The 26862-nt window shown below is 43.6% G+C and overlaps 1 protein-coding gene across 1 annotated transcript in view; it reads left to right on the forward strand.

Annotated features, from left to right (window-relative positions):
- Window positions 1-26862, forward strand: part of fng (Fringe glycosyltransferase) — an 89343-nt gene that overhangs the window by 32893 nt on the left and 29588 nt on the right. Inside the window, exon 3 of the mRNA XM_071595053.1 lies at window positions 26383-26485. Coding sequence (XP_071451154.1) covers window positions 26383-26485 — 103 coding nt within the window. The remainder of the gene's footprint in view (window positions 1-26382; window positions 26486-26862) is intronic.

A 26862-nucleotide genomic window follows, 5' to 3' on the forward strand; every position in this document is an offset into this window, starting at 1 on the left:
TATCTCAATCATTTAGGAATACACAAATGGCATCACCAGGGTCAAACTTCGTCGGCTTTGACGCTGCGTTCCATAGTCGTGCTTCCTTCGGTTGGGGGGGGGGGGATTTCCTATGAACAGTCCTTGAGTTTCGGCTATAATCGTTCATTGTGCCTATTTAATTTCCTTTATTAATGCTTATAATTAGTTTATAAAACGGCCGCTGCCTGGAACAACACTTTAAGCTGTAAAGAAAGTAATTGTAGGTTCTGTTAGGGGTAATTTTTCCCCCTGGAGAGAGATGTAGGGGGTTTAATCGAGGTTCCAACTTAGCTTCCCCGTGGTTCCTCCTCCCAAACACCCCTAACCCTCCCTCCCCTTCCCCGCTTCTCCGCCGTCGCTTCTCGTGGACCACCCTAGCCATGTGGGAGGCGTAGCTTTGATAAACCTGCCATCATGTTGTGACCAGGGAGTTGAAATTGGCGTCCATGCTGGCGGACTTAGTACTTTTTATCTCGTACTAAAGAGAGAATTTCAATTGATAATTAATTCAAGTCCACGTTTACTGCGGTGAGCTGCTTACTGCCTCTGGAGTAGTTTCAGGAATGAGAGACGAAAAATACTAAGAGAACTTATATAATGCGGCACATTAATTGGATCTTGATAAGCGATAAGCTTTTGGGTGAGAAAATGTCTTTGACTACATGTTTCATTCGTCATGAGGTATCGTATTTAGTTTTCAACTACTCGTACATCGCACTATCGTTATAGATTTAAGAAGGGAATTATTAGTTTTGCATAGTAGTTTTATTTGTTTACATGGTACCCTACGAGCCACCACTCGGGTGCTTCTTCTTCTAGGGTGAAACTTCGGCATCGCGTTCCGTGACGTGGGTCGAGCGTGGAGGTTCGCGTTAACAGAGCTCCTCACTACACCACAGCTCAGAGCCGACTGCCTTTTTCAGCGTCGCTTGCCAACATACCCCCCTCCAATCGCAGCCCGTCAGAGCGGTGCTGGGCGCGCCTGGAGCGGAGGGAAAAAATCAGTAGTCAGTACACTTATTTTCCGGACGAACCCTGTAATTTTCCCTCCCAGTGCGACAAGAGATTTAATCTGTAATTTAACCTTCGCTCCGTGAGTGATTCCCAGCCTAGCTGCTCTAATATTTTGGATACGCTGCTAAGTTTATCATAACAAAGTTTTACAAATCTAATACTGCTCTACGTTGCACGCGATCCCATTCGGCAATCAATCCGACTTCGTGAGGATCCCATTATATACGAGGGTCATCCGGAAAGTAGTACCCGTTCGTGCCGCATGAAGTGCTGACGACGCGAGTAGCCGCTGGACGAGGTCAGATAGCTTCAGTGCCTTGTCTGCCTTCTCTGAGCCAAGTTGCGTGACGCTAGCATTGCCTGTGTTGTTTCTGTGATTGTTTACAATGTTTAAAAAAATTGAGAACGCCGCCAGTTGTGAAGTGAGGGCAGTGATTAAATTCCTCAATGCAAGAAACGTTCGCCCATGTGATATTCATCGCCAATTAAAGGAGGTGTATGGAGACAATGTAATGGACGAGTCGTCTGTTCGGCGGTGGTGTCGCAACTTCAACATGGGGAGGGGGAACACACACGACGATGAGCGTTCGGAGAGACCGTCTGTCATTACAGACCAACTGGTGAGCTCAGTTGACGAATTCGTGAGGAACGATCGGCGCGTCACAATTGATGACATCTGTGAGCATTTTCCCAATGTTTCTCGAACAATTGTTCATGAAATTGTTAAACACCATCTGCATTATGCAAAAATTTGTGCAAGATGGGTCCCTCGCGTATCTCAATGAGCTGGCGGCGAAGGACTATGCAGCAGGAATACAGAAACTTGTCACACGTTATGACAAATGCCTTAATTTGCTTGGAGATTATGTTGAGAAGTAGTTTAAAGTATCCTCTTTCAAATAAAATTTTTTATGTTTGTTAATATTTACTTTTGTGTCTTTATTTCACGAACGGGTACTACTTTCCGGATGACCCTCGTACTAGCAGCATATTCTAAATGAGACCTAACCAGCGGAAGGTAACATTTTCCTTTGACCTTTTCATCTTATTCACCAAGTACTCTTCTAGTAAATCCTATAAATCCTAATTTTTTTGTTAGCTTAGCCACGTATTCCCACGTATGTGTTTCACCCAGGAGAGGCCGTTGCTGAGGGTAACGCCTTAGTATTTAATTGAGTCTACACATTCCATTTCGGTGTTCCCGATGCAGTAGGCGTTCTGCAGGGGATTTCTCTTTTTTCCAAAAATTCATCACTACGCACTTTTTTACGTTGCATAGCATTTAGGTCATCTGCTAAAGCTGTTTTATCGTCAGGATTACGCATACCTATGTAAAACACTGCTTCGCCGGCAAATAAATGTATCCTATTGAAACGAAGCAAGTAAATTTGCAATTTTCTCACTCACCTTATCCGAAACACGCCCTAAGTTTCGACGTTGGACGTCCTAAAAGTAGGAATTGAATTTGGGGATGCAAGGCATTTGCGAAAGCGATATATTTTCTCTCAGTAAAATAATGTAAGTTTTTTAATTGCCCTGCACTCGTGGTATGTCTATTTCGTGTTAATATCATCGTCGTGACGCGTACAACATTTTCAATTTAATTTACAATTCTTTTCATGGCCTTTTCTTTCATTTATGCGGGATGAGCGCCGGCATCGAATTCTCGGAACTCCCTGCTCATATGCGACCGGATAGCAGCACAATTCGCTCGAGTCAATCCTAAATGTTTGAGGAATGCCGAGGAATCATCGTTCGTTTTTAACTGCCAATTTCGTCGAGGCCAGATTGAGACGTTAAATGTTCTTTTTTTCCTCGAAGTGGTTCGTTTGTGTGCCTTAGTGTTACGCGATGTGCTTCCCTAATGACTTTTTTGTTTTTCTATTCCGGCGCGTGAGGCGCAAACCGTCTCCGCCGCAGATTGAAACTGCCTTTGAAAGGAGTCGAGAGTCGCCACCAGAGTTATGTACGTATAATCTGGACGGAGGGAGGTTTCGGGGAGGGAAACCAGACGGGGGTGAATATTAATGAAATTAACCCTTGATTAGTGACTTGCTTCCTCCCCCAAGCCTCCCTATCGAATTCCTGCCATGCGCTAACCTCGGGGGTAGCAAGCCATTTCCTAGAAGGTCCTCTTGTCTTCTCATTGCTCCTGCATCGGAGTTCGAGAAACGAATCGACACCGGTATTCTCGGGAAAGGACTCGACATTCCGATAGTTTTTGTTTTTTCAAAAGTTTATAGAACACTTTTTCCATTGAAAATTAATCTTACGTGTAATCCGGTTGGGTACGAAAATGTAAAAGAAATATTTTTAGCTTTAGCTCCCCTTCGCACATTATTGAGGGGATTTCGCAATGAGTGGAATTGCTAACACGCATTATTCATGTCCGTTTGCACAACTTCTGGTAAAATCCAAAGCGGCGTGATTTTCACCTTAGTGAAACTGGGAAACAGAGATGGCCCAGAGATCTGCTCCCTACCCCCCCCCCCACCCCTCTGCCCTAATGTGCGAATGACACCCTGCGTGTTGGACGCTTCCAAGCGAGATCAACCCCGTCTATCAGAACCTACCCTCGGATTGATTGAAATTGTGGTAGTTACTATTGGTTACGGTCGAGAATGAGGAGATTTACCAAGATTTGCGAGATCATTTCTCCAAATATTTTTGTCTAGAAATGCTTAATTCGTCGAGAAATGCTAAATTCTCCTGAATTTACACCTTCGAGTTGTTCCTTACACCCCCTCCGATTCCTCACCCTCCCTTACCCTCTTCCCCTCCGCCAGGGTTTTGTTTTGGCTCCCGGCTGCAGTACCAAAGCTATTTTATTTCCCATTTTGCTTGAGAAAAAACAGTGAAATTGGCACTTAATTCAGGTGTGGGCTTTAAATCCGGAAAATCCACCTCACAAACCATTCGTGTATGTTGTCGACATTTCTCGCATTCAAGACCTTCGCTTTACGTGCGACATGATCGATTTTATGTCGCCATTTCCTTATGTCAACCAAATCAACGCGGAAAGAGAAATCAATATAATTTGAAGATCGGTACATTGCCTGGCGACATTGTCCGTATCTACGTCTCACGGATGCTCAAAACGACGAATGCGATGCGCTCGTGGCCCCAAAGGAGATGCAAACATTTCTTCCCCGTACATTATCCTTCAAGCTACTCTGCGTTCAACTGGGCGCCAGTTGTTTCATATAAAATAATAGGATAATCTTCATCTTTTACTATGATATACATCAGAATTACATGCAATTAATTCAGATATACAATTACAGACAATCAATACAGATATGCAGTTACATGCAAATACCATAACGGTATGATCTTCAGGATATACCATAGTTGTTCCTATATTGCTGGTTGTTTTTTCTATATATTTTATTAGAAGGTAAGTTTCTCCATTTTTAAACGCTTTATCCTCGTTAAAATCATTGCTAGCAAATTATTTGATATCCCTTCCTTTTGTATAGCCATGCTTTTCGTTTTGGTATTTTTTTAGATTCACTATAGATATCCTGCATTACATTTACAGTAGCCTCACAGGGCGATTCTCGCTCTGAGTTCCGTGTCAATTCACCCCAATTACACTGAGAGTGTACCATATTAACATATTGTATTACTTCTTTGATCTCATTATCAAACCTTGCATTGCAAGATTTAGTTTTGCAAGCTTCAAATCCACGAGCTACTATGCAGTGATCCGATATATTTGTTTTAAAAATGATACATTTCGCCACGTGTTTAACTCTGTAGTAAATGTGATCCAGGGTGCTTTGACAAACATAGTCTTTCACGACACATTCCCTAGTGGATCCAGTTCTGACCGCATGGAACCCTTTAGTGGCCATCATATCTCTATAAATAATCACATCATTATAATTGTTATTCTTCAGATTGATGTTAATATTCCTTATAAAATAAATTCCTTGACACTTTCATTTTCAACGAAATATTTAGCAAATTCTGCGAAATATTTTAGACTTTGAGGTGGTGGTCTATACTAAAAATTGAAGAAACATAAATATTGTCAAATCATTATCATCTGAACATTTATGTATTACGATTATCGATGTTTAACAGATGATTTAGTGCATTGCAGTGCCTTGTAATGCACTATTCTCATTGAATAATCCCAAATTTGAGTGTAGATGGGTGATGCTTTCATATCCCGTGATGAATTTGTCATCTTTATCACATATATCTGCCCTGTGTGAGATCTTCTAGAAATGGAATTGACTTGGCGTGGATTGGTCGGGCGTTGACTGCTGCCGATGGATTGAATCTCCCTCGCGCCAGCCTGAATTGATTGGCGACCGGCGTTCGTGAATGGAGGGCGCCGGGGGCCAAGGGATTTCGGGAGCTCCGGATTTAGACCCGTTCCTCCTCGGGTGAGGGATCGATCACATTACCCGTGCTTCTTTCTTAAATCCCTCCCGCCCTCGTGAGGGTGCTCATTTCTCGGGGTTTTCCCCCTTTTATGACTCCGGCGGCGACGAGTCCGAAACGACGGAGATCTCTCCCGATAGAAGCCGAAGCCTTTTAGTCTTTTATTCGATTTTTTTTAAATTGAATTTTATGAGGAATTGATAATATTCGGGCCGCATGCATTCCGCTAGGGTTAGGCCATAACTATTCACGATAGAAGTGTCACCTTTACCTTGCATTAAAAAAAAAATTAGTGGTACACTCTTATTTAAATTACGAAAGAAATATGCAACGTTCTAGTGTTAATGTAGATTTTATTTCATTGCTCCGTGTTTAAAAGTGTAGAACACCATAACCACTTCTCTGACTGCAGTGTACGAATTGTTATATTTGAAAGAAGAATATTTTAACAAAAATAGATTATAAGTAAGCCAGGTCTCTCGTAATGGAATGCGCTAGGTATTGAACTTAATTCATATATGAAAAGAAAATTGTATTTAGTTTTTGAGGAATATATTTTAGCGGTGCTTGTGAACAATTTGAAATGAAATCTGTGAGTGACCTCAAACCTATGTTCTACTCCAATGGCTTATGCCTTATTTCAGCTTATCATCAAACACGAGAAACGTACGTTTATTACTGGCAATGACTGCTGTCACTTACTGTCACTTAAAAGTCTACGCAGATGAATATCTAGATATTACTCGATGTTCATAATGGAATTTAAATGTCTTGATTTAATTAATAAAATTTTATGATATCCTGGTTTAATTGGAAGTCATCAATTATACTTTTATGAAAATAAATCTCTCGATATGTTTTATGACTGTAGCTATGTGAAGATAATATTTATTAGTTTTAATGCAAATATATCCTAATTATAACAGAATTCACGTCAATATTCTCCATTTATCCATTCAAAATTATTGTAATATTAAAAATTCTTCAAAAGTAACCACTCAGACACCCGAGTTATTTTGTATCTTAAAAAATGATGACACATCGTGCGAAAACAATATTTTGTATTTGTTATTACGGGCGTACAAGAAAGTAGTTTCACTTTTTTATCGTGTTTGCTGTTAGTATTTTGATTTTGTTTGTCGCCGAAGATAAAGGGTGAATTCCAAGTCGAAAGTGGTTTTCTCGATGCAGATGGCATATTTTGCATTCAATGTACAATGTGAATTGAACATTGTCGAGCCACGTTTTCGTCTAGGATTAGTTGAGAACTGTTAGCTGAAACAATTAGACATTCTATTTGAGCATGAGGTACATTTAAATAAATGAGATTGTTTGTGGGGGTAACAAATTAATTTGTTCAATATATTCTCCATAACAATTACGGCGTCGCATCCATCGTCGTGAATGGTTTAATTGTCCGGAGAGGGTAAACCGTAAATTCACCACCAAGTGCGTTGACTGAGAAAAACCTTGGCGCGATGCTATGGGAAAGGTGACACCTGGTTGATCACCCTCGATCAGGAGAAGCTTGCCCTTTCAAATTACCATGATATACACGACTTGTGACTGCGATTGCCCGACCATTTTCCTTAAAGAATATCCCTTTAATACGAACTCATCAATCGGGAACTCGAATTTGACCTCGTGTTACACGGGGAATCACCTTTCTTGGAAAAGGGGGAGGGAGATTGCAGAGGAAGTGGGAGCACCAACAGTTGCCAGCCACCGCGTCCGTTCGCCGTGAGTCGTGGCGCCGGAGCATTTCATAGCTCTGAATTACATTTCACCCTCGAGTTCTGAATCGGGTTTCGGAGCAAATGAAACTAATAATTTCGAGAATTTAGGGCAGCGGTTTGCTGTGTTTTCTCCGAAACACATTTTCGGCGAGGCTCGCTCATAAATCGAACGAAAGCCACTGACGCCTGGGCGCCTACTGCTTTCACTGCGCAATATATGTAGGTTGCAATCTTTAGCGCCCCCTCCCCCGGGTCATGTGCACCCAAGGGAACACTCGGGGCTGTCGGTGATCTCAATCCAAATTCCTCCGCTGTCTACTTGGATTATAGACAGCAATTCTGAGCCGGGGATTAGTTAAAGGAGGCCATATTTTTAGAGAACCTTTTGTGTCGATATATCCCTGTCCACACTTTTTATATTATAATAAACGCTTTGATTGGTGGGGCCCAAGTATTTTTTAATCGGACAGTTTATCGGCATCAATTACTTCCAAGTTTATTGTACACCGTTTATACGTGTTTTTGTTGGCCAACGAGGTCTCGCACCTTCGTATATGTATATTTATATAAACCATAAACATAGTAATCAACCCGAAGGTCGGTTTGGTAGGTGATGGTAGAGTTCACCCAGTACTGCTCCCTATATGGCGTGTGGAATTCACACATTAGGGTAGGGGGGCCAGTTCCTTTCCCTGTGCTGGTTATGGTTTCCCAGGAAGATCTGGTACCCGAAAAATCACATAGCTTGGGTGGAGCTGCAGGTGCCCAGAGTGGCTTGTCCGGGAATCGAACCCGGGACCCTCTGGTCAGCAGTCCAACGCTCTACCCCCTGGACTACCGCGACCCACACACACACACACACACATATATATATATATATATATATATATTATTATTAGGTAATCTACCGGTTAATGTTGGTTTTTGGATGGACAAAGCTGCTAAATAAAACATTTTGTGACTCCTGACGAAACACAAAATCCATCATCCTACTCTAAATCAGGTCCCTCTTCATCTCTGAGTACTTTCTTCCTCCCTTCATCCCGTCCAACATCCCTATCCTGTTCCTTCCCTTTCCTCTTTTGCCCAACATTCTACCCTCTATCACAGTCTTCAACATCCCACTGCCGGTCACTACCCCCTTCATCCACTTTTCCTGCCTCCATAGGATTTATCCCAACAAACCCCTCTCTTCGCCCACCATACCAAGTACTTCCTCGTTTGTTTTCTTCTCTGTCCATTTCACCTTCTCCATTCTTCTCCACACCCAAATTTCAGAAGCCTCCAGTCTACGTCTATCCTCCCGCTTCAATGACCACGTTTCCGCACCGTACATAGCTACGCTCCATATCAAAGTTTTTACGAGTCTTTTCTTAATATCCTTACTCTACGTCCCTGTCATCAACTCCCTCCTACTTGAGAAAGCCTCTTTGCCTAGCGCAATTATTCTCCTTACGTCCCTACTACTTTGACCGTGTTGGTCCAAAACACTACCGAGATACGTAAACTGTTCTACCTGCTCTAGTTTTTGCCCTCCTATTTTAATGTTTAGTTAAGCATATTTCTTTCTAGAAAATCGTATAAACTTTGTTCTATTTATTTTGATTCTCATCCCATACCTGTCGCACTGAATTTCCACTTCACTCAGCAATGCTTGCAGCCCCTTGGCTGACTGACAATCTAAAGCTTGGTCATCAGCAAACCCAACTGATTTTACGAATTCCCTGCCCACTTTCATTCCTACCTCGAGTTCTTCCCATGCCTCTTTAATCATTTCCTCTGCATACAGGTTGAACAGCAACGGTGATAATGGGCAACCCTGCCTTACACCTCTTCCTAACACTGCCCAACTGGACTCCCCGTTCCCGGACTCGCACCTGGGCAGTCTGAGACATATACAGGTTGCGGATTAGCCTCCTTTCCCTCCAATCTATTCCTATTTTCTGCAGAATACTCATTAGTTTTTCCCAATTCACTCTATCAAACGCTATTTCGAACTCTACGAAAGAGGCAAATACCTCCTGGTTTTATTCCATATTCCTCTCGATTAATAATCTCATTACTACAATGGCATCACGCTTACCTCTCCCCTTCCTAAACCGAAACTGATCATCCCCTAAGTAATCATTTGCCCTACTCTCTATCCTTTTGTTTATGATTCTGAGAACAACTTTAGCTGCGTGTGTTTGTGTATGTATATATATATATATATATATATATATATATATATATATATATATATATATATATATATATACAGAAACATATATAAGGAAAAGGGATAGGAACACGTATAAAGGACGAACACAATAGAGGTGGGGAAGGCGGAATCGAACGGATCACAAGAGTAAAAATATCTCCTCAACCGGGACTCGAACACCGGATCTTTCCACTTGCCGGGCGGATGCTCTTAACCACTTGAGCTATCGAGGATATGTAATTTACCCTGAGATCCGTGGGTCTTATATATCGCCAAGCGCCCCGATTCTTTAGCCAAGAGATGGCGTCAGGGGGCTGTTTCACCCACCAAAGGAGAAATAGACAATACACAAGAGGAAAGGACAGTGGTTAGAATTCATACAACATCATACAGGAAAAGAACAGTGCGTTTCGTGGCACGCATAGCCAGAAGAATGAGATGAGCCACATTGGCCAAATACACATTCAAACACGAAATCCCGCCAAACGGCGAATAAATACTCATATATACAGAAACATATATAAGGAAAAGGGATAGGAACACGTATAAAGGACGAACACAATAGAGGTGGGGAAGGCGGAATCGAACGGATCACAAGAGTAAAAATATGCCACGAAACGCACTGTTCTTTTCCTGTATGATGTTGTATGAATTCTAACCACTGTCCTTTCCTCTTGTGTATTGTCTATTTCTCCTTTGGTGGGTGAAACAGCCCCCTGACGCCATCTCTTGGCTAAAGAATCGGGGCGCTTGGCGACATATTAGACCCACGGATCTCAGGGTAAATTACATATCCTCGATAGCTCAAGTGGTTAAGAGCATCCGCCCGGCAAGTGGAAAGATCCGGTGTTCGAGTCCCGGTTGAGGAGATATTTTTACTCTTGTGATCCGTTCGATTCCGCCTTCCCCACCTCTATTGTGTTCGTCCTTTATACGTGTTCCTATCCCTTTTCCTTATATATGTTTCTGTATATATGAGTATTTATTCGCCGTTTGGCGGGATTTCGTGTTTGAATGTATATATATATATATATATATATATATATATACATATATATATACATATATATATGTATATGTATATATATATATATATATATATACATATACATATATATATGTATATGTATGTACGAGTATATATATATATGTATGTGTATATATATATATGTATGTGTGTATATATATATATGTATGTATATATACTACCTTAATCAAAACGTTCCCGGAATAACCACCGTGTGGCGCTCCCATCGTTCCGATTTGAGTTTTTTTTTGTTAAATTGGTACATCTGTTGTTGATATTCCCTTTAAATCTTAGTGTCATAACTTGACATTTGCAAAAGTTACGTAGCCAAGAGTACATCTATCTCTGTGTGTGTTGGCGATTTTTTACAATTTCAGAAATGGATTTAAATTTGCAACAACGAACTTGTATTAAATTTTGCGTAAAAAACGGATTTAGTGGCGCACGGACGTTGGAAATGTCGGAAAAGTGTTTCGGCAACGATTCTCTAAAAAAAACGGTCGTTTACCAGTGGCACGAGCGGTTCAGAAGTGGTCGTGAGTCAATCGAAGATGATGAACGCAGTGGCAGACCATCGACATCGAAAGTCGGTGAAAAAATTGATAAAGTAAAAGAAATGTTGGTCAATAACCGCAAATTAACCATCAGAGAAATAGCGGAGGACTTGAACATTGCCTATGGATCCGCCCAAGACATTGTGGTTAATGATTTGGGTTTCCGTCGTGTAGCAGCAAAGTTGGTGCCAAGAGACCTCAATTTCATGCAAAAAAGAGACCGTGTTGACGTCGCAAAAGACATGATTTGCGGGGCTGAATCCGATCCCACATTCATCAAAAGGATCATTACTGGAGACGAGACGTGGGTTTATGAGTACGACACGCAATCCAGACATCAGGCAAGTGAATGGCGTTCACCAAATGAGCCGAGACCAAAAAACCACGTCGTTTTCAGTCAAAAAAGAAGGCAATGCTGACGGTTTTCATGGATTACAACGGTGTAGTGCATCATGAATTTTTGCCAGAAGGCCAGACAGTAAACAAAGAGTATTATTTGGGCGTTATGAGACGTTTGCGTGAAGCAATTCGCCGAAAGAGACCAGAAATGTGGGCAGAAAACTCGTGGATTTTGCACCATGATAACGCACCGTCGCACAGTGCTATCATTATTCGTAATTTTTTGACGACAAATGCAACAAATACCATCCAACAGCCACCGAATTCACCTGATTTGGCTCCCTGTGACTTCTTTCTGTTCAATCGAGTTAAAAAACCATTACGGGGAACGCGTTTTAGCAGCCGAGAGGAAGTAATGGAAAAATCGCAGGAAGCACTGATGGACATACCGAAAACCGAATATAAAAAATGTTTCGAGGATTGGATCAAGCGCTGGCATAAGTGTGTTGCAGTCGATGGGGATTACTTTGAAGGGGACAATATAGATTTAGATGAATAAACTTGTATTTTTAATTTTCTGAATAAATTCCGGGAAATTTTTGATCAAGGTAGTATATATATATTTATATATATATATGTATGTGTATATATATATATATATATATCGCATATACACACTTCGCATTAGGGCAATAGAGCGGTTCCTCTCCTTCTGCCGGTTTCTTTTCCTGTCCCGGTTTCTAGTTCCTTTCCATGCACCGGCTTTGGTTGCCCAGGAAGACCTGGTACCCGAAAAATCACATAGCTTGGGTGGAGCTTAGGGCGCCCAGAGAGGCTTGCCCTGGAATCGAACCCGAGCCCTCCGCTCAGTGTGTGTGTGTATATATTTATTTATTTATTTATTCCAATTTCGTGGTAAAGAGTAGTCCCTGGTGAAGCACAAAGCTAAATTCATGGGGTAATAGCTGGCGGCATGACCCACCCCTCCGTGGTAGCAATTTCATACCCTCTTTTAGAACGCTTACGGGTTGTTCCGCTTCAGCATTCAAGCTAATTTTATTATCTTTTTTTTTACAATTTATCCATCTCGCCTCGTTGGATTGGGTTCTTGGATGTGGCGTTCTCGCTAATCTCATGCAACCATCGCTCCGTAGGAATCGTGACTCACGGTTCAGGCGGCAGCTGCTTCCTCTCTCTGTCAAATGGTGTTTTTTCCCTTGCCGGCAGCGATGCGTAACCATCCCTGGAAACACATGCACTAATGTATTGGAAGGATGCTAATGCTGCTATTAGTGGACGGCGAAAACTCCTGCGCTAAATGAAACGCGAAAATCAAGGAATGAGCGCTGGCCTTCGTCCCTGTGCAAAATCGGAAGTTTTGATCGAGAGGGTTTTTATTAGTTTGTATTAATCGCTTCTTCACTGAATCCCAGAGCTCTTTTATCAAAAGCGAAGATCGAAGATAAATAACCTTTATTTTTAGTCTATTTGTATATTCATAAAATTAGTTAGCCGTTTGTAGAAAATATTTGGTTCCTTTCGCCCGAAATGTAGTTCGATCGAATGTTTAGTAATGTAATTACATTTAAAACAGATGGTGACGTTAAATGTACCGAAATGTTTCCTCTTGTGGAGTTCCCTTATTAATGTCTGCTAGCTGTAATTAATGTCATACATTTGTAAATGCGGATATGGTGTCAGTCCTCGCATAAACATTTCTCCCTGTCCAGTAGAATGATGAAGAAATACGTGATCAGATCTCGATTTTCGAACTTCCTTACTTTTAATCAAATTTTATTTGTTAGATAAGTGCGGTTCAATTAATCAACTTATAAGGACATTTTGTGAACGCCTTGTCTATCTATGAAGCTCCCCGGAGTTTCCATGCTCGCCCAAGATCAGATTTCTTCTTTCCATGCCGTTCGAGGGTAGTTTTTAATATGGTTCCATCGTTGATATTCTCTTAACTTGATCAAACTTGCTTGATTAGGGTGTACAATATTAAAGACTTACTTTTGTGCATAGTTGAGCTTAGTTACTTGAATGAGATATTAGGATCACTGTACGCCACATTTTGTTCAGGGTGCGAATATATTTCGACGTTGGCAAACCTAGTACTCTAGCTGCGGGTAAAAACGGGTGTATAAAAAAATACATATTTGTATCGGTCGCGACTAGCGTTATTAAATAAGGAAATGGAAAATATGATTATCTCTTGACAAGCAAGGATTTGGAAGGGATGTCATGTAGCTGAATGAAGAGCATATTATATTTTTGGTTCACGTGAAAAATAGATAATCAATTTTTTTCCTAAGGATCCATAGGAATGTTGTTAATTCTAAATATTCCATGGCCCAATTCTTTTCGTGGCAAAATATTAACTAATTTGAAGTTAAGATTTGGTGCTCAGCTCGTACACGTACAAGCATGGGGGTGACCTGGTCGTGAGCTGTGCGTTATTTGTGTGTAAGGCTCACGAATATGTCGTCCCCAACGTTTAGTGCTCTTGAAAAGTACGTAGGTTGCGCAATTTTAGATTCATTCGGCGATTGGGTTTTTTGATTTTCCTAGCGGTTTAAGTTCAATCGGTAAACAGTGCGACTGCTTTAATTGCACCTCGGTGGTGGTGTGTTTGGCATAACGATGACGTGTTTGTGTATGAATATTTGAAGAAAGAATCGTATGTTCATTATCGAGATTAAAAATGTAACATATTTATAAGCTGTTGATGTTATTGTTTTGAATATATAATCCAAATTAATTCTTCTTGAGAGTTATTTCCTTTCTTTTCTATCCATACCCGAATTCCTTGCGACACTTAAAATCCATGACTCGCTCCCGCTGGAGCGGACGGACTGACACCCTCCCACCGTCCGTCTTCAACTCGACGCCGGCAGATTATAGTTCTCCTCTCGAGGATGTTCTCCTCGCCACGTTTAAAGAACTTACGTATTTTTGCCTCTCGAGAAAGAAACCGGGGATGACCTAATTTATATGAGCGCCCAGCACAAGAACGTCCTCTTAATGATATAACTTAAAGCGCACGATAAACGAATGCTAACCGCGTCGAATAACAGGAATTTCAGGGGCCTCATTTAGGGAGCTCTTTGCTCTTCCTCCCCGAATGTGCCAAAAAAAGATGTGCGTGGCGCCAACCTTCGAAACGTAGGGCGAGTTAAATCCTGCGTTTTACACGGAGGGGCATAATTGGGGGGGGTTGTTGCGGGAAGGGGAGGGAGGGTTTAGACCGAAGGTAGCTGGTTGCGCGGCTCTTGGTCGATCGTTTAATGATCGGGGAATTGGGGTGGATTGGGGTTGAGGAGGGGGGGAGGGGCGATGGGAGATTGGGAAAAGGCCGCAGATTGGCGAAGAGGAGTCGCCCACCGATGGAATGCTGCACACCCGTCCGGCCAGCCGTGATTGGGGCGGTTGCTGGTGGGGGGGAGGGTGATGTAGGGTGGGGGGGGTTGATGAAGATCCACGCACGGACGGAGGTTGGTGCTCCTCCGCGCCGGGCACATATCTTGGGACCGGACCCCCACAACCGACCCGCTCAGCCTCGTTACCGCAGATTTTGATTTTCTCGAATCGTGTTTTGAATTAATGAAAGATCTCTGCCAACCCTTTTTGCGTCATCGTGGCTCCTAGGCATTGTGGGTCCACCTGAATGGCTAGTTTGGGTGAGTGAGCCCAACGGAATTCTTTACGCCACTTCAAGTGTACATACATACATGCCTTTTCTATATTTGGTCCCGCCTTGAAGATATTAGAATTATTAGTTCGGTGCCCGGAAAATATAGCTAGAGTCGAAAAAAATGATGGAATTGTGCTTTTTTTCTTTGTTTGACCGGTCATTGTATGTGCTGAGAGCGTTTGATGTACGTGGCAGTAAATATTAATTCAATAAAAAATTAGGGACGCCTATCATGATTGGTGACAGACTTCTATCAAAGACTAGAATATCGTAATGTGTTGACGTAACATTTTACTTTTCGGGGGTTTGGTTAAGATGGATCAAGCATGCGATTTATATTTGCGTCTTTGCGGAAATTTGCCATCACAATTACATCGACGCGTGGAGACAAAAACGACAAATTTTGAGAGATTGAATGCGGAGAGTACTCTTAGAGCCAAGGGATTATTTTGCCATCGCTCGTTTGTCGAAAGCACGCGCATTAGGTAGCAATGACTAAATTGACATCCATTTCACCCTTTGATGTCCTGTTTCTTCCCCTAGGTTATCGCGTGGCTGGCACATCAACTCCTCGTGCCGCACACCCTGGCGGCGGTTTCTGGCGCTATTGCGAGGACGTGTGTTAACATTATCGTCCATTGCATACGCGGCGGCGTTGTAATGACCGAGAGCGCCAAAACACATGTTGTCCGAATAAAAATATCTAATCGGAACTGAATAATAATTAGAGTTGCTCTTGGACAAATTCCAAGAAACTGGCGAGAGTATATTTTGGTGCAAAGGGCTTGTAAACGCTTTCATGGCGGGAGCGTAATCCTTTAACGTTCAACTCTACTTTCATTTCAGTGAAACGAAATTCTTCCGTTCCGTCATCATTTCATTAGTCTCTTTAATTGTCCTCCATCGGCGAGAATTGAACTCGGGATGCTCTGAAAACATAATTTTCGTGGATCGTTAGCCTAGGCAATCATTGGCAAACGAATCCTCGCGAATGCTGCTCGGTCCCGGAAGTATAATTGATTTATGCAGGGTTACACTTTTAATTGAAAATAATTTCAGTGAGTTGAGTGATGATGTCTTGCAAACGTGCTTGGTGCCGGGGAATGGGAAAAAATGGCCTCTCTCTCTAGATTTAATAAGTGGAGCGTTATTTCTCCAAAATGCCCTGCTCCGTAAATCCGGCCGAACTCTCGGTAAAGTGTTTTGGCTCTTACTTCCCTCGATACTCCGGGCTTGGCTCAATTTGGGCCCCCAGCGCCTCTGCAGCCGGAAAAGCGTATTAGGCGGGAACGACAGGTGGCCGAGAAAAAGTAGAGATGAGGTTGAGAGATAGGGAAGGGAGGGAGGGGCGAGAGGGCAGCGAAGGGTGTTGGCTGAAGGCGGGCCCATGGGAGGGGGGGCGGGAGGAGAAAGGTAAGGCGAGGGAAGAAAGCCGAGGTCGAGCTGGAGGGCGGGCGTGCGGGTTGGTGGTGTTGCGGGCGAAATTGAGACCATCCCGACTCCTTTCCCCCCCCCCTTTGTCCCTCCTGGAATGGGAATTAGGTCTCTAACGGTAGCGAAGGAAAGGCAGACAGGTTCGAACATAGGAGGGAAAGAAAGTGTGAAAGCTATTCTCGGTAAATTCAAGATGAAAGATGGAGTACCATTATGAAGGCCATCATTCCGTTCGATTCCAGCAGTTTTCTCGAAAAGATCGTAATTTAAGTCGTGGCGGCTGGAGGAGAGAGAAGGTTGATGCAGTGCATGACTGGTTTTGTTGATTTTCAATTGAAAATCGATGGAAAAGCCAATCGGCCATTCCCTCGCGGAGCGAGTGTAACGGTCAAGGAGGAACGTCGACGCCCCGCGTTGAGATTGTCCCGTGAATTTCGCTGCTGCGGTGTTCGCGAAGACAAGAGTGCCTCGCGGGATCTTAAGATTTTATTTGGACCCTTCGTAATTTAGTGGTCTATTCAGGCAGTGGACCGTTCCGGCCACAGATAGTCAAAACCGCACGATGTAATGCTCCAGTTGTGGGCCGTTTCACTAATAAGCGATGGACGTGATAATAATCACCATTCGATAAAATCATTAGGATGTGGCAGCGGTTAGCGGGAGGACGGCGGTGTTTGTCGATAAAATAGTAGCTAACCAGATTTGATAATCTATGATCATAAATTCGCTCCAGGCGTGGCTTTGGAATCGTGATTGAAAAAAAATAATGGGAGTCGCAGTTGCAGAGGGGCTCAAGTGGCTCCCCTCAAATGGCGATGCGGTCGAAGCGCAGTTCTATGGATGCAAAGGAATAAACGGATACGAATTGCGCTCTCTCCTCCCCGAGTTACCTTCACCGATGCCACGGTCCAGCGATTCTTTAATCTTTTATGGGAGAATTTTCGTCTTTAAAAAGCTTCCTAGTTTGACTTTTCATTCGGAAAAATTAATGATTCAACTTACTTACGTAACTACGACCTAATAAACTCATAATCTATTGATATTTCAGGGTCCCCCATTAACCTTCCATCATGACCGACAACGCTTATTCTCTGGAAACAATAATTTGGTCTTTTGTTGTTAATTCGTCGCCCTCGCGTTTCGTTGGGAATCGGAGTCTGCGCAGAATGGTAATTTCCTTAAGTAGTCCGCGAATCGGGATGACATCCCAGAGTCTGCTCAGGATGTGTGTGTGTGTATGAAGTTGTCCGCCCTGCCCGTCTTACGAGATAAGCTGGGGGGTGTCGGTCGAGTTTTTAACAACTGCAGACGCTCGACTGGTTTACAATCAGACGCAGGGTTTATTACGAATGCTGATCAAATGACAGAATGTGAGGAATCGTGCCGCGTCTACTTTCGGACTCGTCGCATCTTCGGGAGACTATTAGTGGGCGCCCTCGGATGCGGTGCAGGGCAGGTCGCCGTCGGCCCTCCTGCGTGTTATGGCCGGGAGGGGTAAGTTTGTGGTCCGGGGGCGGGAAGGTTTGGCCGGGGTGAGTTTTTGTGGCTGTGGGTGGCGGCGGGAGGGAGAGCGACAGGTGCACCCGAAGGGACGACCGGCCAGCCAACTCCTTCACCCCAACCACCAGACTCCTCCCCCCCCCCAAACCGCTCTCCCGCCTCCCCAACCCCCCTCCCCCCTCCCAGGATCCCTCCTCGCATTTCCCATTGGGCGGAAGGCCAGTTAGTTAGTCCCGAACTGAAGCAGCAGGCGGCCGGAATACGCCTCCTCCCCTTCCTCCTCGCTTGCCTCCTCTCTCTCTCTCGCAACTGGAAGCAAAGCAAGGTCACGCCAGGTTAGGGTGAGAAGGGAACAACGCATTCTGCAAATGTTGTTGTTGAGGGGGGGAGGAGGTGATGGGGCGGGAGGGGGTTGGGGGTGCGTCGTCGTCCGAATGGCGTGGCGTGAAGGGCCAAGCGAGAGGATTATTTGGGGGTGAGGGAGGAAGAAAGGTAACATTTCCTTAAACGAAAGATCACGCTCCGGGGCGTTTTGTACTTAATTTCCTCCCCCCTCCCTCCCCCCCCTGCCCCGTGTGCACGAGCGTGGAGAAGGTCTGCCGGCGGCAGGGGTGCGGGGGACTTCATCGCCGGGAGGGAGGGGGGGAAAGCGTCCCTTCCCCCCGCCCGTCCCCTAGTTCTGACTCCGAAAATGGACCCGATCGCAATTCCGCCCGTTGTTTCGCCGTGATAATGATGACTTAGTTTGTTCGTGGTGCCCTCTATTAATCGCTCTGCCTCGAATGGATTGAGCATCGTGAGGCGAATGTTTAATTCAATCCCGAGTGTCTTCCCTCCGTCGCGATGCTGCGTTCGCCAATTGCTCTTCTGGACCACGCCTTTCGCTCTACCATCATGCGAATTTAATTCTAAATGGTTGCTGCGTATCTTCTGGGCGAAAGGGCGGAGTTTGGATTAATTGGGTGGCTCCCGCAATTAAGGCTCCCTTTTCTTGGAAAAAATGACAATTTAACTGTGTAAATGAAATGGCCTGTCCAAAAGGCTAAAAAGAGATCATTTCGGGTTTATCTCGACTCAATATTTATGACAAGAATACCTTACGGTGAAACAGTGTAATTCTCTCTTGTTGTGCCATCTCTCGATATGGATCAGAATAATAATATTAGTTTAGCATATTTATTCATTGTTAATTGTTTAATATTCCGTAGAGAAAAAATATGAACGAACATTCCATGGAAATTATGCACATTCAAAAAATTAGGCATTTATTTAGTAATTATGTTTAAAATTGTTTTGTACAACATAGGTGCACCACGAACTGACGTCTGCTGAACTGTAAAATCAACTATTTTCATTAAGATTCAGTAATTAACTATTTTTTGGACGAATGCTTGTTAGTATGTGGCATTATACCGTTATGAATATGGTTACAAAACTGCAGCACTGAAGTAGATAATCTCCTAGTAACTTGGCCTTTAAATTAAAGCCTGAATTTGCTGGCAGTTACTGTTTTGAGGATCTCATTTTTGATTTCCACTGCTTGGAGTTTAAATCATCCGATTAAATTTCATCATATCGAACGAATTACGCGCTTGGATATTCGACTAATCTCCAAAGAATCTTGTAATAAAAATTAAAACACAAATTGAAAGTCTTACGTCTATTGTCCATTACTTTGTTCGAACATATACTGGCAAATGTACACATACCTGTATTATTAAAATATTTTCATTCCATAAAATGAAAATGCTTTTCTTAAGTTTCAAGTTCATGAAATGGTGGTCACGAGCACCATTATGCCGAAGAGGAGTTAATTGGAGTTCGCAGGAGTCACAATCAAACGTAACTTAAAGGGTTTCATCTAATTGCTTGTCCGTGCTTTCCTTTTAGTAATGAATTTGGGACAACTCCCACACGAAGTTGCTTTTTGCCTGAGGATTTTGCCGCTGGACGTTGACGGACTCTCCTTGAAATGAAGAGAACGCTATGGGTAGTTAAAAAAAAATTCGTGGGAGGCATAAGAGATAGAGAGATAGAAAGGGGGTCCATTCGGTGTGAATCGCCGGTGGTCACCACGTTGTAACGGGGAGATGTTATTGGCGTTATAAATCGTGCCTGCATCAGCTGCGGGGGTGCTTTTCCAGTGACGACGGAATTGATGACCCTGCCGTTCCGACATTTTTTTAAGGGCGCGGGCACCCTCGGAAGCCGAAGTTGGTGTCTAGACGGCCACTTGAAAAAGTGATCTTTTTTTATCTCGTGTTGGGGTGTACACCCCGAGCGTCTCCTCTCTAGATGGAGTTATGTATAGGGAACACGGTGGGACTCGATTGCGGTGGATATTGAAAAAAAACCGTGGGAAAGGGATCACCATCTCTTCTCCACCAGGCGTGAGGGATGGATATCCGACTATTTGCCTCCATCGATAATAATTCTTCACCAATGAGGCATTGTTTCGATGTCACCATTGTAAATCTAATGGGGTTTGAATCGACTAAATTGTCATGTTTCCCGGGACATATGCCATTCCAATGTTTGTGCGCGTGTCTGACGAGACAAGATTCGTTGATCAGCGTGTCGCGATAACACTTTATTGACCGGTATCAAGGAACATTTCCCAATCTTAAGAGATTAGCCATTGGTGTTCGCCGGGAAATGGATGAGCGAGTCGCCGTTGAAAGGCGAGCACGAGTGTCCCATTTGTCAGGGCCCAACGAGGGCGCGCGATTACGCCGGTCTCCTCTGGCTGGCCCTCCGCGTTAATTTATTCGCTCGGGGCGTGTCATTGATAAAATGCGAGTTCCCATCTTCGTGCCTGGCCGGGACGCCAATTCGCACTCGTTCGACCCCCGCGGCCAAGCGTAGGACTCGATAGTAGTTTCTCGACTTAGCGGCTTCAGTCGCACGTAGTTTTGCCGGGGCAGTCTTCGATGCAGTTCGAGAAATGAAAGGATGTAATTTAATGAGTACGAAGGTCGAGAGGGCGAACAAGATATCATTTATAACGCAGAGAGAGAAATACGATTACATCCTATTCTGGGTCGCGGTAGTCGGACGACTAACCGGAGGGCCCGGGTTCGATTCCCGGGCAAGTCTCTGGGCACCTGCAGCTCCGCCTAAGCTATGTGATTCTTCAGGTTCCAGATCTTCCTGGGAAACCATATCCGGCGGAAGGGAAAGGAACTGCCCCCCCCCCCTTCTTACCCTGCTAATGTGTGAATTACATATGCCATTGTTAGGCTTGGTACTGGGTGAACTCTACCGTCATCTACCAAACCGACCTTCGGGTTGATTACTGTGTTTATGGTTTTTTTACATCTTATTTTTTGCATCATACAACGCTATCGAACAATACAACTACGGAGAGCATTATGGGAAATATAATACGGAGATATGTACCCTTGTAAAAACCACCAAGGAAACACACACTTGTAATACGGGTTTAATAAACTTATGAAAACTCAACGTATACTTTGTATTTGCAGTACCCTCCAGGCCAATGGTAGAGTATGTGGCAGGGGGTGAATACACACCAAACTAATTTTGACCCGTATATTGTTACCCCCACGGCGGCCGGACATTGTTATTCTGAAACAAATACAATAAAACTTATTATCTTGCTGCACGTTAATTGTTCACTTGTGAATAAATTAGCTGTTAACATTAAAATGACCCTTCGATGGTCTAAGTAAGGTGTAAGGATGCTCAATCGATCTCCTCCACTTGAGGTATTTATATTTAAATTCGCCTTCAAAGAAGAAGGACCCTTTGCCCGAATGGGAATGGATGGTGCTTTTATTGGCCGCGAATTTTAGTCTGAATGATTCTTGCCTTATAAATGTAGTAGTTAATGATGTATAAATTGTTATCATACAATGGTGTACGGCTTTTTATCACTCCCCCACCCGTTCAGCGAGTCATTTGCTTGGCTCGAAGAGTATAGGCGCCAAATATCCCATGGATTCGTGCTGTGTCGTGGGAGTTGGAAAATTCGATCTATTTATCTATTATATCTACATCTCTACACATCCACATCGTAGCCCGCAAGCTGCCGCAGGGGCGTGTGGCGGGGAAAACATAGTAAGATAACATTTAACTGATATTACACTACCCCGCAAGCCTCAGCAAGGACGTTATGGCAGGGAGTATTATGTCACCGGCCGCACTGCACCTTCTTCAACACTTCCACGAGCGCATGGCACTCCGTGGTCCACCAAAAGGGCAAGTGGAAGGGAGAAACTAAGTGCGCCACACTTGCAATGTTTGCTTAACACATTGCAATTATTGCACTACTTTTAGCCATTCCACGGACTGCTGAGAATGCAAATAAAGAAATCCATTTAAGAAGGGCGCACTCGCGTGCAACGCAACCACTAATTACCAGATAGCATTCTGTTCATGCGGGGCGGATAATTATTCGGAAATGCATCACATCTACGAATGTATTTATTGAATCTGCATCCGACCCAAGGGAGCGTCGTTTGGGTGGTTAGGGTGCGATACGGCGTCCGTCATGAAGTGAGTTGAGAGGAAATGGGACGTGTACATATGTTCCTATTTTCCTTCCCATTTTTGTCTTGGTGTTTCCACCTTGAGTTGTCGTCGTGGATAGTATGCGCTAAAAACGAATGCTTGAATACTGTGCATACATATATCAGTTCGGCATCGTGTATCTCGTGTTTAGTGGCAATTGTCGGTCCTGCCTATCTGACTAGGGTCCGAACAATATCTTCTACAAGGTGTGTTCAAAAAAAGATGGACTGTTTGAATAAATACTTGATGTTATTAGTTGCGCTTTAATCATACGTATCGCCTTCAAAATACATCCCTTGGCTGCCAATGCAATGCTCTCAACGTTTTTTCCATCTTTCGAATGACGCCTTTCGTACGCTTCTTTCGCCTTTAGCCTTTAAGTTTGCCGTACACTTTCGTGGGATGTCTTCAATAGTTTGAAATCGGCGTCCTTTCAAGGCGGATTGCAACTTAGCAAATAGGGAAAAGCCCGCTGGAGGAAGATCCGTTGAGAGTAGGGTGGTGGCCACCGTAGTGCTGTTTTGTTTCTGGGCAAAAACTCGGTAGCAATCAATGCCGTGTTCGCCGACGGGGCGTTGTCGTGACGAAAGCACCAAGACTTGTTTTACCACATTTGTGTTCTCTTCCGCAGCGTGGCGTGCCTTAACCCTCTCTCATAACCTATATGATGCTGCTTATTCACTGTTTGTCCTTTGGGGACATATTCATGATGATTAATCCCTTTCCAATCGAAGGAAACGATCAAGATCACCTTCACGTTCGATCGCGGCGTACGAGCTTCCACCATTGGCTTGCAATAGGTTTAATCTAAGTAGTTCTGAGTCGTGGCATATCTAAATGTTCCCAACCCAGATCTTGTGGTAATTGTACGGCGATTTGTGTTCTTTCCAACGAATTTTTCACGAATCCGGCGCTTCTTTTCTGTGCCTTGTTCAATTCTCCAGCCAGTGTTTTTATTAAGATTCATCTCTTATGCTCGCCACATCTTCAATTTGGGGTCTCAATAAAGCAATGTACCACTTCTCATTCGCTTTTTTATCGCCACGTTTTCCAACTTTACTTTTGATTAATGCCAACTTCCTCAGGGCTTCTCTTCAAGCAGTCTTTGTTTTCCCCTTTTAAGATCCGATGCGATGGTGACAACACCCAAGTGTTTTACGTGGTCTGCAGTATTCATCCGAATACTGCCGAGTGTGTGTGTGTGTGTCAGTTTGCAAAGTCTACTCGAGTTTTTTATTTCCTAAGAAGTGCGTGACCTCACGTTTTCAGTGGTTAATTCCAAGCCTCATTCTGAACGACCATTTTAAAATGACATTTGAGTCATTGTTTAGTATTTGGCGATCTGTCTTGCTCCGTGTTTCCCTGAGGATTGTAGTGTCGGCGGCAAACAGTCTTTATGTTGCTTTTTATTTTTGAAATTAAATCATTGATATAAGTAAGAAAGAGTATGGGACTTATGACGCCAACCTGAATGGCGCCGGATATTAAATGTAATTATCATAATTATATAAAGGAATAATAATAATTATTTAAAATTGTTGGGGGCTTTTAGAACATGTCATTCGTGAAGTGTTGCCCCGTCATGAGTCTAGTTTCTCCGACGACTCTCGCGTCCTTTGGCATTCATTGTGATACAATCTCATCTCGTGTCTCAATCGAGGCACGCTCATCTTCTCTGCCTTTCTTAATCAGTATTATTACTGAAATATTTGTTTAGACTCTTTTTGAGACTTTAGTTTTGTGTTCATTTCACTTTAGCCGATTCCTAAGTACTGAAGTTGGGCTGATTGAATCTAAAATGTATGACAGTCGCAGTTTTCACGGTGAAAGTTTGACCTGTTCTAGTTCTTTTAATATTGAATGTGGAATTTACGTATTTTGGGTTGATAGACTCACGCCATCAATGTGAAATACATATACCACTCTTTTTCAGAGAAGCCTTTCTTGAATTATTTGTAATAATGCATGATATTGTGCGAGTGGGAGAAGTATTACTGTTTCATACTATAGGGGGACGACGTAGGCAATAAATTTTCCCTATCATAAATGAAAAAGAATGCGCCTAAATATGAAGAAACAACTGATGTCCCCGGGGGTAAGGGGGTATATTAGGTATATCACATGGAAGGAAGGAAGTGCTGGACCTCGCCTCTTACCTTTGCGATCATATGTGAATTTCAATTAGAAATAGAATTTATTTTGTCAAAAATTATGCTTATCATTAAAATACTTCAGTCATATGATCAATGTATGATCTTTAATCCATGGCACCTTCCCTTACGTGTAAAAACTCCACATTGACCCCTGAATTGATTGCTCATTCAATGTGCAACCTTTTTAACAAGTTACACAGCTCCAAATGGTAAACGGTAGTGAACCGTTTTCATATATCGCTGTCGTTATTCAGGGACTGGTATTACTGTTTAAATTTTGCAAACTTTGATATCAATGATTATGAACGAGGTTTGTTCAAAAAGTAACGGGAATATTGAAAGTTCGCTTCTTTCGCCATACCACATGATTAAACGATGAATAACGAGTACTGCTTACAAGTTCAACGCCGTTTCGCGTGGGGCAGCCATGAAAATACCCCCGTATTTGTGGCGATAAAATTAATGGCTTTTGCAATACCACGAGATGATTCGCGCCTGCTCACACTGCTTGTTGGCGTGAATGTTTGGCCAAAAACAGCGCCGCAGTCAAATGATGATGTCCCAGCCTCCACATTCGCCGGACGTTGTTCCCTTTTTTTCTATTCCCAAAAATTTCACAAGCATAGATGAGACTTAAATCGCATTGCCGAGAGAGCCAAAAATCTACAGGGTCCACTATAAAAGTAATGCTCATTCTCTAGGGAAAATAGATTTATTGATCGAGCTTGTAAAAATGCTTAAAATTCTTCCAAATACACTCCTACCATGCATCAATGATACACTTGCAGAGACGTGTCTGTCACGTCTGAAACTCCTCTCGGCGGGAATGTCTCTCTCGGGAACGTCGAAGCGTGCTCTCGGATGTTTTACACGGTCTCCCAATGCTTTTCGTTTAGAATCTCTTCAGTCGGGGAAACAAAAAACGTCACACTGAGCTAAATCGGGATTGTAAGGCGGCTGGGGGACTACCGGAGTGTTGCTCCGGGCCAGAAAGTTGGTAACGACGAAGGACGTGTGGCTGGGCGATCCATCGCGCCGTGTTAAGAATGTCAAAAAACACACTTCAAGCGGAGGTACGTCTTTCCGCTCAAACTGCTCGGAGCAAACTGGCGACCGGCTGCGTTGGAAGGGCAGACCCCAACCGCATTTCCCAACCGATTTTACCGCGCTGCCATGGATAGTCATGCCACAATAAAATCATGCGCATTACTTTCATAATGGACAATGTAGACCCAATATTGAGTTCCAGAAGTGTTCCGAGGGTTGGGAAAGACGCTGGCGTAACATCTAATGGAAGACTACTTCGAAGGGGACGGCATGATATAGACGAGTAAATGAAATTTTTTTCCAAAAAACTCAAATTTCCGTTATTTATTGAACAAATAACCTCGTGCATAAGTTACACACTCACGCTTTTCCACACTTGGTTGAATAGCGCGTTATGCATGTCCATCATGGGTACATTGACGGCAACTCCGCCGTTTAAAAATGAATGAGTAAACACCTGAGTGGATGCCTCCGCCGAATCGAACCTGGAATTGGGCGAAGACGCAATTTCTCTCCCAATAGCAAGCAGCCAGGTGCCGAGCATTTCATTCCGTCGATTCGCGCTTCCAAGGACGGAAGGCGCCGTTTGTCGGGAACGAAGAGACAGCTGGGAGGAGAATTGCCGTGGTTTTTCTTCTCCCCACGTTCCTTTGGACGTGGAAGCATTTGGCGACCCCACTGCATCCGCCTGACTCACGCCTTTCTCTCTCTTTTATTTTTTGCATGTCTTCTCAGGCGGTCACATGGTCAACACAAACTGCTCCTCTTCGCACAGCGGGAAGGCTCTCTGCTGTAAGATGTCCGTAGAGCTGGACTCGTTCCTGGATTCCGGAAAAAGGTAAGTGCTCGCCGTCTCCATTTTATTCCGATACGATTATCGTGATCGTCCAACGGTTGAATGGCGCGCGCAACTTCCATCCGCCCACCTCTCGAAATAATACGCCCAACCCCAACTCCTTTCACTTCCATTTTCTCACCTCCCGCACGCTGTTGGTTTTTTTTCCTTTCTTCTCCTTCTGCTTAAAACCCCTTGGCCATGCCAGGGCCCTGGTGCCGAAATGAGTGACCCTCGACTTGTAGATGAGAAGGACGCATCCGAGATATCTGGAGCGTGCGGTGGGAGCCCGTCCATTTCAAAACAATTTAATTCGTGCGTGGAGCTCGGGTAATAAGCGGCGTGGTGTAGTCCATTGGGAAGGGTGCACGGCTGTTGAT

The sequence above is a fragment of the Hetaerina americana genome, unplaced genomic scaffold (genome assembly GCF_022747635.1).
Source record: "Hetaerina americana unplaced genomic scaffold, ioHetAmer1.1.p SCAF_1, whole genome shotgun sequence".
Lineage (NCBI taxonomy): Eukaryota > Metazoa > Arthropoda > Insecta > Odonata > Calopterygidae > Hetaerina > Hetaerina americana.